This window comes from Vulpes vulpes, chromosome 3 (genome assembly GCF_048418805.1).
Source record: "Vulpes vulpes isolate BD-2025 chromosome 3, VulVul3, whole genome shotgun sequence".
NCBI classification, from domain to species: Eukaryota; Metazoa; Chordata; class Mammalia; order Carnivora; family Canidae; genus Vulpes; species Vulpes vulpes.
In genome coordinates this window covers 138,197,205-138,211,306 of record NC_132782.1, presented here as the reverse complement: position 1 = coordinate 138,211,306, position 14,102 = coordinate 138,197,205, and the positions used below count along the sequence as shown (strand labels likewise).

At 33.5% G+C, this 14,102-nt stretch overlaps 2 protein-coding genes across 7 annotated transcripts in view; one reads left to right on the top strand and one right to left on the bottom strand.

Annotated features, from left to right (window-relative positions):
• SPATA1 (spermatogenesis associated 1) overlaps positions 1-13,653 on the top strand; it is a 51,038-nt gene extending 37,385 nt beyond the window's left edge. For 4 of the 6 annotated variants that reach the window (XR_012000791.1, XR_012000793.1, XR_012000794.1 and 1 more), the window contains exons 9-15: positions 1,522-1,633; positions 2,509-2,634; positions 5,483-5,661; positions 7,703-7,801; positions 8,528-8,619; positions 9,707-9,776; positions 13,454-13,653. Coding sequence is in view for 1 of the 6 variants with exons in the window: in XM_072754725.1 (XP_072610826.1) it covers positions 1,522-1,633; positions 2,509-2,634; positions 5,483-5,661; positions 7,703-7,801; positions 9,707-9,776; positions 13,454-13,482 (615 nt within the window). In the remaining 5 variants the exon portion in view is untranslated. The remainder of the gene's footprint in view (positions 1-1,521; positions 1,634-2,508; positions 2,635-5,482; positions 5,662-7,702; positions 7,802-8,527; positions 8,620-9,706; positions 9,777-13,453) is intronic. The other 2 variants (XR_012000795.1, XM_072754725.1) reach the window with 2 other exon arrangements.
• Positions 9,070-14,102, bottom strand: part of CTBS (chitobiase) — a 31,754-nt gene continuing 26,721 nt past the window's right edge. The window contains exons 4-7 of the mRNA XM_026004796.2: positions 13,434-13,602; positions 11,867-11,964; positions 11,432-11,593; positions 9,070-9,261 (exon numbers count right to left, since the gene is read on the bottom strand). Of these exons, the coding sequence (XP_025860581.2) occupies positions 9,070-9,261; positions 11,432-11,593; positions 11,867-11,964; positions 13,434-13,602 (621 nt within the window). The remainder of the gene's footprint in view (positions 9,262-11,431; positions 11,594-11,866; positions 11,965-13,433; positions 13,603-14,102) is intronic.

The following is a 14,102-nucleotide window of genomic DNA, read 5'->3' as shown; positions in this document are numbered from 1 at the left end:
TTTTTAAATAAATGGGGTCTTTAGTGTGTTTCCTTTGAATTCTCTTCTAATTTAATTTGGCAGAGCTATTATCTTGACCACTTTCTTCTTTTCTCTTACCGCCTTCTTTTCTATTTTCCCAAGCAAATATCTCTTCCATAGTATTTTTTATCTCTCCTAGAAGCTGTTCCCCATCATTACCACCTCTGGCTCCCTGCATTTTATAATCTTTCTCTTTTGGCCACCTCATCAAAAGTGCTCTGACTACAAGATCTTATCCTTACTCTCAGTATTTCTTCTATGCATGTGGAGCCTTCTTCTTCTAGACTAAATTGTGATTGATGTTTATTGTGTTATCTTTGTATAGCAGTCTCTAAATCACAGCCCACATCTGTTTGGAGGCGGGCTCCAGAGCACACTCTGATGGCCTAGGGTTTTTATTTCCCCACGAATATGTAAATTAAAGTATGTGTAAATTAAAGGATTCTGTATCCTAGTTATGCTATAGATATAAATTATGGGTAATTTTATTTGTTTCCCTTTTGTAGTAATTGGGAGGATAAATGGAGAGATAGAAACTTAGGTGGTTGCCCATTATCCTATAGAAACCTGAACTTATAAGTTAATATTGTAACATTAAAAACTAGAAAAAGAACCATAAAACAAATTAGCAGTAAAGGCTTAATGAAGGTAGAAGGAGACACTAAGAAGTTACAGAAATGAAAAACCTAGCAGAATTGAAAACAACTCAAGAGGGGATCCCTGGGTGGCGCAGCGGTTTAGCACCTGCCTTTGGCCCAGGGCGCAATCCTGGAGACCCAGGATCGAATCCCACGTCGGGCTCCCTGCATGGAGCCTGCTTCTCCCTCTGCCTGTGTGTGTGTCTCTCTCTCTCTCTCTCTCTCTCTCTCTCTGTGTGTGTGTGACTATCATGAATAAATAAATAAAATCTTTAAAAAAAAAAAAAAGAAAACAACTCAAGATCTATGAAGTGGTAGTGGGAGAAACATCAACATTGGTAAGGCTTAAGGTAGTTTATCATAAAAGGGTAGTAACACAAAAGTTAGGAAAGATGGAGGTGATACAAACATGAAGACAGAGCAGGTAAAATATATGAGAATAAAATATATGCTAACTTGAAAATGTAATAAATATTCTAATTTTCTAAGCAGATATAAATTATCAAAATTGACTCAAGATAAAAAAAAATTAGTAGTCATCTTAGAAAATTTTAAAAGTTTTAACAAGTAACTGAGATAAATCTTGGAAGGAAATCATGTTTAGGAAGGATTCGTGGATTCTTTTTTTTCTCCTCTCAATTTTAAGTTTGAAGTGCCTATGTATAATGTCCAGGGAATAGTGGAATAAAGAAGCTGGAGCACAGGAGAGAATATAAGGTTATAAATACAGATTTGGGAGTTTGCCACCATATAAGCAAAAAAAAAAAATGGACTGCTATTGTGAATTATCAAATACTCACAAATAGGTGAAAAGTAATGTGTCATCCTACTAGATCTTACTCATTTTCATATTTGCTTACAGATAGATAAAAAAGAATGCATCATCCTACCAGATCTTATTGATTTTCCTTTACTTCCTGGTCAACCTGCTCTTTCTCCAGGAATAACTGATATCTCTTCATTACAGATTGAAAGTAAGTATGATGACACTATAAGTACACATGATTCTGTAAGGTAAAGTTAAATATTAATGGGCAGTCATTGTCTAATGTGTACAGAGTTTCAGTCTGGGAAAATAAAAAGTTCTAGAGATAGATGGTGGTGATGGTTGCAAAACATTGTAAATGTATATAGTGCCACTGAACTGTACATTTAAAAGTAGTTAAAACTAAATTTTACTATGTATATTTTACCACAAAGATGTTACATTATTTTAAAGTACATGAATTAAAAAAAAAAAAGTACATGAATTATATGTTAATTACTGGATGTTTAATCATTAATAGTGCTTTTAAAATACATTTTGGGGGGTGCCTGGGTGGCTCAGTCCGTTAAGCATCCAGCTCTTGATTTCGGCTCAGGTCATGATCTCAGGGGTGTGAGATGGAGCCCCACATTGGGCTCTGTGCCCAATGCAGAGTCTGCCTGAGATTCTCTCCCTCTCTCCCCCTCACCCTGTTCACACAAGCAAACACACTCTCTCGAAAATAAAAATCTGTGTGTGTGTGTGTGTGTGTGTGTACACTTTTCATGTAAGGGCAATAACTCTAGGTCCAAGATAAATATACCAAAAGAATTAAACCAAGAAGCATAACTACTTTAACCTTACCTAATTTCTACACATATATATAAATGTAGAAGAGACTACTGTATTCTTTACATATATGAAAATCCCCTTATGTATCCTTGTTAGAAAATGAAATGACTCCTCAGTATTTTCCAAAGTGGCAAATGCTATATTACAGCAAGAAAAACAGACTTTTGGGTAAAATTTACTATTTAAAATGCTTTTAAGTTTACACCCCCAACTATTTTGACTTTTAGACATTGATACATTATTTCCTTTTAGGAGAGAAGATTATTGAACAAATGAAACAAGTGAAGGAAGAAAGAAGATACCTGGAAATAATTAGAGAAGAACAGATTAAAAAAGTTGAAAAGCTATTTGAACAAAGTAAATTGAAGCGATACCATGGTAAAGTTTATTATATCTTTTATCATTAATATGCTTTACAGAAGATTTTTTAAGTTCAAACATTTTTTATAACATTCATTCATTTATTCATTTACTAAATAAGTTTTGTCCACTGAATTTAGCCATCATTCTAGGGGCTGAGGAGATAATAATAGGCAGACACAATTTTGTCTCTGCCCTCAAAGAGGTTATATAGTCCAGTGGGGAAATGATAATCAAGAAAATAGTAATGAATACATCCTGATCATCATTATGGTGTGATAAAGGAATCACAGAATTGTATACGTAGGAGTACAGAGGAAGAACACCCAAATCAGATGGAAGAGATCAAGAAAGACTTCCCAGAAAAGTGATAAGTATGCTAGAATCTGAAATGTGCCTCCTCATGTCTGTAGACCTTCAGACATGCTTTTCTCTCTGCCATCCACATTTTCTTTTCCATCAGTCTCCCTTTTCCCAGTTCACCGGGCTATTTCCTACTAGTGATTCAATCTCAGCTTAGATAGAACTTACTATAGAAGCATTCTTTGAATTCTAGTCTTCCCTACATGCTTAATTTTGTCATGTCTGTCTGCTTTGCTAAAGAAGTAAATGAATGAAAGAAATTAGAAAAGTAGGTCATTTTGCAACAGAATGAGAAACAAGTGTTGGACTGGTATAAATGGAAAAAAGCTAGGATGGAGGAAGTATACAATAATGGCTTAAGAGATGTTAAAGGATTTGAGAAGACTGCATTTTGGGTTGTATTTGAGGATTATATGAATAAAAGGTATATATGGAATTAACTGGTATCAGGATCCTCAATTTACAGCAAAATTGCTTCAGTACTAGAACTAACTGAAGGTTATAGGGAATGTCAGGAGATATTTCTGCAGGTTCTACCTCATAATATTAAATATTATCCTGGAAATGGTGGCAATGACTCAGCTTTGTTGTACTGTTAAAAATTTTATCAGACAAATTTGAATAATAGACTAGAAATCACAGGACCAGGATTCTAATACCAGATTAGTCTTTTACATAAACAAGTTATTTCTCTTCTTTGTGCCTTTTTTCTATTTATAAAATGAGAATGATCATTCACTTTCTATTTCAACGGGAATGTTTTGAGATAAAAGGCATGTATCAGCCATCAAATATTTATCGAGGTTATGTGCCTCAATCCCCTACATTGTTTTAAATGCTGAGGATACAGAAATAAACAAGATAAACATGGTCCTGCTCTTAAGGAGTTTGTTCCTAATGGGAGGAGACAGACAGTAAACAAATGAGATAATATTAGCTACTGATTAGAGCTCAGGAGTCAGTTTAAAAGAGCATAGTAAAGGGTGATGGGGCAGGAGAGATGCTTTAGCTAGGGTTTTCAAGGAAGGCATCACTGAGAAGATATCATTAAGATGTGATGAATAAGGAGGCAGGCAGATAAAAATATAAACAATCCAGACAGAAGGAACACAAGAATGTCAAGGTCTGGAGATGGGAATGAGCTTGGAGTATTAAGGACCTGAAATGAGGCCAGTGGCGTTAGAAAGTAATACAGAGTAATGCAGAGGAAAATGAAATCAAAAGTTCAGGAGGAACAGATAGGCCATTTCAAGGAGTTTAGATTTTATTCTAAGTAAGGTGGGAAGCCATTGGAGGATTTTGAAGGTAGAGGTTCATATGATTTAAAAAATATTTTTAAAAGATCAGAATGACTGCTGTATGTAATAGCCTGTGAGAGGAGCAAGAATGGAAGCAGAGACCAGTTAGAAACATGATGTACTTTCAAAAGATGATAGTGAGGGCACCTGGGTGGCTCATTTGGTTAAATGTCTGCCTCTTGATTTCAGCTCAGGTCATAATTTAGGGTCATGATCTCAGGGTCCTGAGATTGAGCCCCGTGTTGGGATCTGCACTCAGCGAGGACTCTGGTTTAGATTCTCTCTCTCCCTTTCCATACACAGATGTGCGCCCTCACTCACTCTCTCAAGATAAAATCTTAAAAAACAAAAACAAAAACCATGACGGTGGATTGACTGGGACATAGCATTGAAGAAGTAGAATGTGCCAAGTGCTGGAAGTATTTTGACAGTAGTACCAATAGAACTTACTGAGGGATTGGATATAGGGCATGAGGGAAATAAACTTGAGTTAAAATCCCATATTGTAGAATTTTAATCAAATCACCTGATAGACATAGATTTAAAATTTGATTTTCAGTTCATTGATAATCTTTAAAAAAAAATGCAGTGCATATTCTGATACCATAGCATGCAGTTTATGTTCCTGTTAAGTTTGTATTTAGAATCTCATTGGTGTCAAAGTGATTTCCCTAAGTTGGCAGTATTTAATTTTTAATTTTCTCAGCTAAGGGGCTCAGGTTTAAGAAATTTTGCCCAACATAAATTTGGGAATATATCTAGTATAATTTTAATAAGTGATGAATCAGAATCAGCTTATTTTATAAAACAAGTCATTTTAGGGCATGAAATTTTTTTTTGCCTTGTTTTAAGTAATGATGTCAAATCAGATGATGGAAAAAAGTAATCAAAATAAATGTACACATTTTTCTATAGGTAATATTTGTAATTCTGAAAAATCTTGACTAAAGAACTTGGTTTGGTTCCTGTGTTTATCACTATTTTACTATATTTGTAAGCAGATCCTTTTATTTATTTTTTAATTTTTTTTAGCAGATCCTTTTATTATCTAATAAACATTTCATCTTTGCTTTAATTTCCTCAACATATGAGGGAGGAAGAGTAGAGGAGTAGAAGGGTTTGAATTAACTCTAGGGTCCTTTCCATGTTGAAAAGTTTAATCCTTGAGTCAGACTTACACTATATAGTCTTTGCTTTTTTTGTAGCCTGTGATGGTTGGAAGAAAAAATACTTTGAAACAAAGAAAATCGCAGCATCATTAGAGGAAGTTTTAAGAAAACTTCAAGAAGATTTGGAACTTTACTATAAAAAATTGCTCATGCAACTTGAAGCCAGGGAGATCAAGATGAGACCAAAGAATTTGGCAAACATTACAGACTCTAAGGTACTTATTACTAATTGTGTTCACATTCTCTTAGAGAAGTTCTACTCAAAACATGGTTTATCATTGTTAGTATTATCATATGTAGGATGTTTTGGACTACAGGAACAAAAACTTGACTTAACCTGGCTTAAATAAAATTTATGATCTCATGTAGTGGGTGCTAAGAAGATAGAATCAGCAGCTTAATGATGTGTTTAAGGGACTAGGTGCTTCTGATAGTTCTTCCCTATTATTTTTAGTGTTGGCTTCATTATAAGACTGCTTTTCCTCATGGTACCAGTAGGGTTGCCAATGGCTGGTTAGGGGTATGTGCCTCCCAAACAAGACTATAAAACTTTAGCCTGGTGGGGGTTCAACCAGGCTTAACCTGGATTGATAATAGATATCAAGGAGTGCTATGCACTAACTTAGACTACTTGGGATCTACCTCTGGACCTGTGGATAGGGTCACTTTCTTTGATTCTATGGAAAAGAGATGAATACCTGATGAAATAAGGCAGGGGATCAACAGTATGCACTACATTCCTTTTCTTTAGCTGGGGAGTAGTTAATAACACCCACAGAATCTAAAGGTATTGATATTCTAAGGAACTTACTAAATTATATTAAATTTTAATCTTTTTCTTGAGATAAGAAGTTTACTTGTAAAAAAAAGATTTATGGGCAGCCCCGGTGGCTCAGCGGTTTAGTGCCGCCTTGGGCCTGGGGCATGATCCTGGAGACATGGGATCGAGTCCCATGTCGGGCTCCCTGCATGGAGCCTGCTTCTCCCTCTGCCTGTCTCTCTCTCTCTCTCTTCCTCTGTCTCATGAATAAATAAAATTTAAAAAAAAAAAAGATTTGTTTATTCATGAGAAACACAGAGAGAGGCAGGCTCCATGTAGGGAGCCCGATGTGGGACTTGATCCCTGATCCCAGGATCACGCCCTGAGCCAAAGGCAGACAACCACTGAGCCACCCAGGCATCCCAGGAAGTTTACTTTTTCTAATTGAGTGACTCTGTCATATATAGACAATAAATTCCAGAGGCCATAAAAGTATGATTTAACTTTAGACATGATGAAATCGTAAAAGTTTGCTATTTTATTTTTCCTTAGTCTTACTGAGATATAATTGGCATATAACATTTTAGTATAAGGTGTACAACATGATTTGATATATGTATATATTGTGAAACGATTAGCACAATAAGTAAACATCCAGCATCTCACAGTTACAAACTATTTTTCTTGTGATAAGAACCTTTAAGGTCTATCCTCTAAGCAACTTTTAAATATATAATATAGTATTGTTAACTATAGTTATCATACTAGACATTACATCCTTAAAACTTATTTATCTTCTCACTACAAGTTTGTACATTTTTACCGCCTTCACTTATTTCCCTCTATCCATCCCCCCATCAGTTCTGTTTCTATGACTAAAAGCTTACCATTCAGATAAATCTAATGTAAAACTCAAATAGGCTCAAGTAATGGTTTGTCCATTTTAGCTGACAGTTGATTTTTTTTTATGTTTTATCAGGTTTCAGTGTACAATTTTTTTCACAAAGGCAGCTTAAAATTTTAAATAGTTTTTGTTGACCATATACTTCATAAACTTTTCTAAATCAAATATAGTATTCCATTACTAAATATTTTTAAAGTAATACTAATCTGATTCAGCTAATAAAGTGTAATGACAATTTCAAAAGCCTTGCTAGCATTTTCCTAGTATATTCCTAGTATATTCCTTTTATAGTAATAGTTCTTGCTTTTGTGGTACTAATTTAATGGCAACCTGTACAGATAACCTACTTATTTTTATAAAACCTGAATAGTAGAACAGTAGTAGTAGAACAGAGGAGAATGTGGTCCCTAAGACATAAGAAATCAGCAGGTCAATACTAATTTACTCCAAAGCAATGAGTTTATTTTATTCAATAGGTTATTCTTATGATTTGGGGTGGGGTTTTTTTGGTATTTGTTATCACTTCTTAGTTTGCGAGGCAATTAAAAATAGATGTTGTACTAAATAAGGATTCTTTATGTATTTCACACAGAATTACCTTATAATCCAGATCACTGAAGTGCAGCATGCAATTGACCAACTTAAGAGAAAACTGGATACTGATAAAATGAAACTCATAATAGAAGTTAAGGTAACTTGCATTTGTCCTAATCATATAACATTTATCTTGAAATAAATTATTTTAGTGTTTTAATTTTGGGTATCAATAGTGTAAGGATAGTAAGGATTGTCTTAAAATCATTGCCTTAACAACCCAAGAGCATGAGTGAGAAAAATGCAAGAGTTAAACAAAAAAAAATGCAAAAATAAAATCCTGTGAAGATGTGCATGCTATAACAAGGCCACAGTAAAATTTAGTAGAATTTCACTATGGAGTCATCCGTAAATAAGTCTGACAAACCACTGAATACCCTGAGCTCAATTTTTTTTTTTACCCATTCTGGAGTAATTAGCTCATGCTCTCTGATTATTTTCATGTATATGGAATCATATGAATTCTCTAAATTGACTTATCAGAAATAGCTTTATGACAGGATACTTGATGAATACTTGACCCCTTTCTAGAACCAGCACTGTCCAATTAGAACTTTCTGCAATGATGGAAATGTTCCGTATCTGCACTGATACAGCAACCACAAGCCATGTATGGATATTGAACAATTAAGTGTAGCTTATTGTGTGAGGAACTGAATATTAAATTTTATATGATTTGTTGAATAGCTCCATGTGGCACATAGCTACTGTATTGAATAGTGCAGTTCTAGATTTTTTTCCCCTAGCAGCATTCAATTAGGCTTCTCTCAATTTTAGAAGGGTAAGATAAAAGTTCATTTTTGAAATATAATTATTTTTATAGATGAGGAAGCAAGCAGTTTCAGATTTACACACATTGAAAGCTGAACTGGCACAGAAGAAAATTGACACATCCTTACCATCTATCTCAATTAGGTATGTTAATTTAAAACTTATGTGTTAAAAAATTTAACCATTGTTCTTCTTGGTGCAATATTTTATATAAGTTTTTATTTTTTCACTTTTCATGTGAGTTTTACAAAGTGTTCAGGAAAAAAGCAAAACGGTGGCTGTTTGGTTATTTTTGAAGCTTTTAAGTCTATTACATATTTTACAGTACTATATAATTTTCACTTTTAAATAGTCTTAGTTTGTTCATTATATTTTAATTAAAAGCAATCTGGAAATACAGGGATATTGAACTTGCATCCAGAGCTATGGTAGAGATTAGTTTCTAAGAATTTATATTTGGAAATTTTAGAAATATGAAGGCAATATTAATATGACATGACAAAAATGTGTATATTTTTATCTCTGTAAGAAACTGATCTATTTATACAGATAATTTTTCTAAATTTTTATAGTTTGACAAAAGATGTTTATCTGTCACAATTTTGGTTTTAAGACTTTCCACATTTCTTCAGTTTGCTGTTTGGCTAGAGCATCTCCAGAATAGTCCAGACAATTTGCATGCCACATGCCAATGCCTCGTAAGCCATGCTTTTGTATGTATGCTGCCTTTAAAGAAATGCTCTGAGGGTTATCATACCACACTTGATGAAAATAGCCGGAAGAATCCTATAAGAATAAATTAAACTGTTGAGTACAATATTAAATCCAGTAATTCAAAAAGGATACAATGAAATAATAGAAATTTTAGACATAGTGCTTTATGCTTCCACTTTCTAGACACGATTGTGGTACTTTTCACAACAGCAAAGATTACACAAATGAATTTGTTAATATAATCTAAAGTTCTTCTCACATCCTAAAATTCCTTCCTTGGTCTCATCTGATGATTATCAACCAAGATGTATATCTGAGTCACTTGTGGGGCTTTTAAAAATATAAATCACAGGACCCACAGGAAACCTACTTAATCAAAATCTTCTAGGGCTAGTACTAGGACATATGTTTGCGTTTTACCATCCCATTAGGTAATTCTGATATGCAGACACAGTTAAGGAGGATCACTGCTCTAGTCCTCTAACACCAGCTTATTATTTTTTTATATTCCCTACAGTTCCTGGAAATGTGCTTAGTTAGGAGCTCAGCAGATGATTTTGTGTATGATGTATCAACCAAATCAAAAGGTAATGGGTGGGGAAAATATCTCCTTTTCTAGGTCTTACAGAATCAAGAACCAAAAACTGGAAAATAGTCTTATGCTCACCTTCCAGCCTGTAAAATCCTCCCCAGCATCAACTGCCTCTATTTAGTACTACCAGTCTCTCTTAGAAGATTGGATGAAAGAAACAGAAGTAGGCAAAAACGGTTAAGGGAAAAAAAAAAAAATAGAATGACCTGTGGTTTCAAATCATTTACTGATTTTTTTTATATATATCTGGGAAACTTTCAAAGGCAATTCTCAGTGGATGCCAGTAATATTTTTATTTATGGTAGCACCATAAGTGCTAGAGTAGCCTCCTAAGAGGACTACTTTAAAGGACATTTGTCTCTTGGTAAATGAATAAACTGTGGCATATTTAAGTGTAGTAGATTCATTTACTACAAGCATATCTTATATTCTTAAAAATTTTTGTGATTCACCATTGAAAAGCAACTTGTAAAATTTATTTTTGTAGATTTAGAAGCAAACCCAAAGTCATATATCTCTGAATGTTGCCATTATTATAGCAAGCACTTTGAGCCTTTTGATTTGATACATTTACTCAGTTTTTTACCCTAACAGTAAGATTAATTTATGCGTGATTAAGGCATATAGAATACTAAGTATGAGGCTGCTATCACTGAAAGAGAGTAAGAAACCAGAATGATTCTCTTCATTAACAAAAAATTTGATTTTGGTTGCTATGGAATTTTACAATAAATGAAAAAGAAACAAGATAATCTATAGTAACAAAACTGTTATCTAAAGTGCCATTAAATGAATGACCTTTAAAGGCTTATCAAAATGTTTCCTGAATTCTAAAACTTTAAAGAATGTGTAAGGAAAAAAAGTCAGGGACTACAAAAAAACAGTACATCAGAGTGTAAACTATCACACTGTTCAGCAAAGACAAGAGTATAAATTACTTTAATAAATATGTTAATTATATGCCTAAGAGGTATATAGTTTTCAAGTTTTAGAAAAGGCTTTTTATGTAATTGATAATGTTTAAAGTTATGAGTCAACTTACATCATATCATTTTAGGGCTCTTTTACAGTGACAAAATCCAAAGTAAATTCAAAGATGCTTTGTAATTAGATTTTTGAAGTGTGGTAAAGTTTTTATTATGCTAAGGGTAAATTATGAAAAAATGTAACTTCTTTGCCTCATTGATTAAGCAATTCCTATTTATCAAACACTACCTGACAGAATTGCTCTGGACATTTATTTCTTCAAGTTTCTGTAATATAATTTGTCTAATATCACACAGTTTATACCATTTTCCACTAATGCATTTTTTATTCTCAGCCTCATGCCTCCCTATAAAACAGCCTATAAATCAGAATTTTTAGGCTACTTTGAAATGGAGACTTACAGAGCTAATAACCTATTTTGGCCCAAAGCCATAGTTAGCACACATAATCGTTAACTATTAAGGATATCCTGTTTGATACTCAGGTTTTTAGAACACCATCTAAAATGACAAGTGGCCCATGCAAAGCACATGATTAGACAAGTTTACTCATGTAAACACTGGTCTATATATTGTACCCTAAAAGAAAACAAAGTCTTAACAAATATGTTATTATGAAAACATGCAATTATGAAAATAGAATAAATGTTTATAAAAGTCTTACTTTATAGTTATAGTAAGAAGCTTGCTGATCTTTATCCCAGTGGCTTCCAGAAATAGAACTATTTACTTGCTTCATAATTATTTTATAGGGCACCTGATGTCCTGAAGCAATACCACAAGAAGCCCTCCAGGAAGGGACTTTTGGAATGGTACAAACACGATCCTAGAAATACAAAAATGTTCATATTATAGATTTGTCAGTTAAGCAAATCTTAGGAACCAAATCAGGGAAACTATTTTTTAGAAATAAAATATTATAGATTTCATTTTAATGATGAATTTTAACTTTTATTCTGTTAAGTCAAGTTATTTATAACATTCATGGGATTAATTAAAAATAAACTGTACTTTTTAGTCTCAAACATATATATGAAACAAAACAAGCTCTAAAGAATACAAAGAGGAAAAAGTTATATAAAAAATAATCTGTACTTACCTCCATTAAGTTTAGACAGGTATAATCATAACCATACCAGGGAATACCCATTACAAGTTTCTTAGGGTTAATACCTATCTTGATGTAGTCATCATATCCTAATCAAATTGGGACAGAAAAAAAAACATTTCTCTTTATAGTCTACTAATGGGTTTATACAAGCTATGCAACCATTCAGAATCCAAGTTTGAAAAAACAGGTACATTTGTGCAAAATACTAATGCAGTGTTTTCCTAACATAACCAAGATATGATATTTTAGATTCTGAAGTTTCAGAAAATTTCTTAAGCTTTCTGGCAGAGATGGTCTCAGAATTTCTTATATTTCTAAAACATGGAACATGTGTGCTTTCTAGAGGTATGAATTGGAGAAGAAATGTCCCCCTTTTACTCTAGTCAATCTGTAGTTATAGCAAAGAGGAAAATGAACAGATTCCTGGTCATTCCCTTTTGTGCCCCATGCAGAATATGTTTTTCCACCAAGAGATGTTTCAAGATTATCTAGAATGTTTCAGAGCCTTTAAAGTTATTGTGTACTGTTAAGTATCCAAGAAAGGAGTGAAATACACCTTTTTTCCAACATACTTGATGAGCCTTTATTGATAAAGGAGGTAATTGTGTTCTATGAAATAGTTTGGGAACACTAAATTAAATACTTTGTAATTGTAACAATTTTTATTTTTAAATAGCATATGCATATGATCAGACTGTTAATTTGGACATGATGAGGCTAGGTTTTAAGATTTAATTTAGAGATAAAAAGGTTTTTTATTTATTAATCAAAACTTAAGTCAGGGCCAGTTATCCAGAAAATTTCACCTGGAGTCCAAAAGACAGCAAGCAATCTTTTATTCAGTTGGCTGAGGGAATACAGACCAAACTTAGGATAATGCAAAGCCCGCTTCATATGAATGACAGAAGTACTCTTAATTCTAATAATGATATAGTTTTTAATATAGCATAGGCACTAATAATAAATGTCAAGTAGGACAGTCCTCTATCAATCATGCATGGTAGCTACTCACATTATAACTATCTTTGCTATCAAAATATTTAATATTGGTTATTTCTGCAAAAATATCCCCTTCATGTAATTGAAAAAAAGAGCGTTAGAACACTTATTTAAATCCCAACCAAATAATACCATAATACCAGTGCAATGAGAACTTAATACTCATCATCTGATCTGTAATAGAGGATTATATATTTTTAGAAAAATTAAGTGATGGGATCCCTGGGTGGTGCAGCGGTTTGGCACCTGCCTTTGGCCCAGGGCGCAATCCTGGAGACCCGGGATCAAATCCCATGTCGGGCTCCCGGTGCATGGAGCCTGCTTCTCCCTCTGCCTATGTCTCTGCCTCTCTCTCTCTCTCTCTCTCTGTGTGACTATCATAAATAAATAAAAATTAAAAAAAAAATTAAGTGAAAACTTTAAGACGTTGTGTAAACTTAAACTCTCCAGGTGATATTTATGTTTCAAGGAAGCTTTATAAATGGAAAAGGTGTATAAATTATTTAGAAAAACTAAAATAATCTTAATGTTTAAGTGATCATTTGTGGATTCTTACCAGTTAATGTCTCCTTATAGGGAGCATTGGCTGCTGCAATACATTCTGACAAGGCCAGACTTCGTTCATCATAAGACATCACAAAGAGAAAGTCACAAGCATCTGCAATTCCAGTATAATTATAGCACCTGTTTTTGCTCTTTGGAGACCAAGATACATCAAAGGTTACCTGTGGAAAACCATGCCATTTTATGTAATATCAAATATGATTATTATATCAGTTGTTGTTTTTGATTTTGTTCTTACCTCACACTACCAAAGAAAAAAAAGACCTGTTTACATATATGAAAATGGGGTCTGACACTTATAGAAGTAGGACAGTCCTAAGATATTTTTGCTCACATGGACTGACCTAGACATAAATTTGGACAGATAAAATGACTAGGAGCAGGGCACTGTGTAGTTTTAAACTTAAATATTTTCAGAGGCTAGACTGGTAACCGAACTGATTGAAAGAAATAGGTGTAATGACAATAGGGTGTGGGAGGGCCTTTAAGCAACAAGAGAGTAAAAGCATGCTAAGAGAATTCAAATACAGAAGTTTTTAAAAAATATTGTGCAGGTTAGATAGGTGATCTCTTGGCACAAGTTGACTGTTCTGTGTTGGGAATTTAACCCCCTGATATATAATTACATTACATGATAGGTTTAATCCAACATTACAGTTAA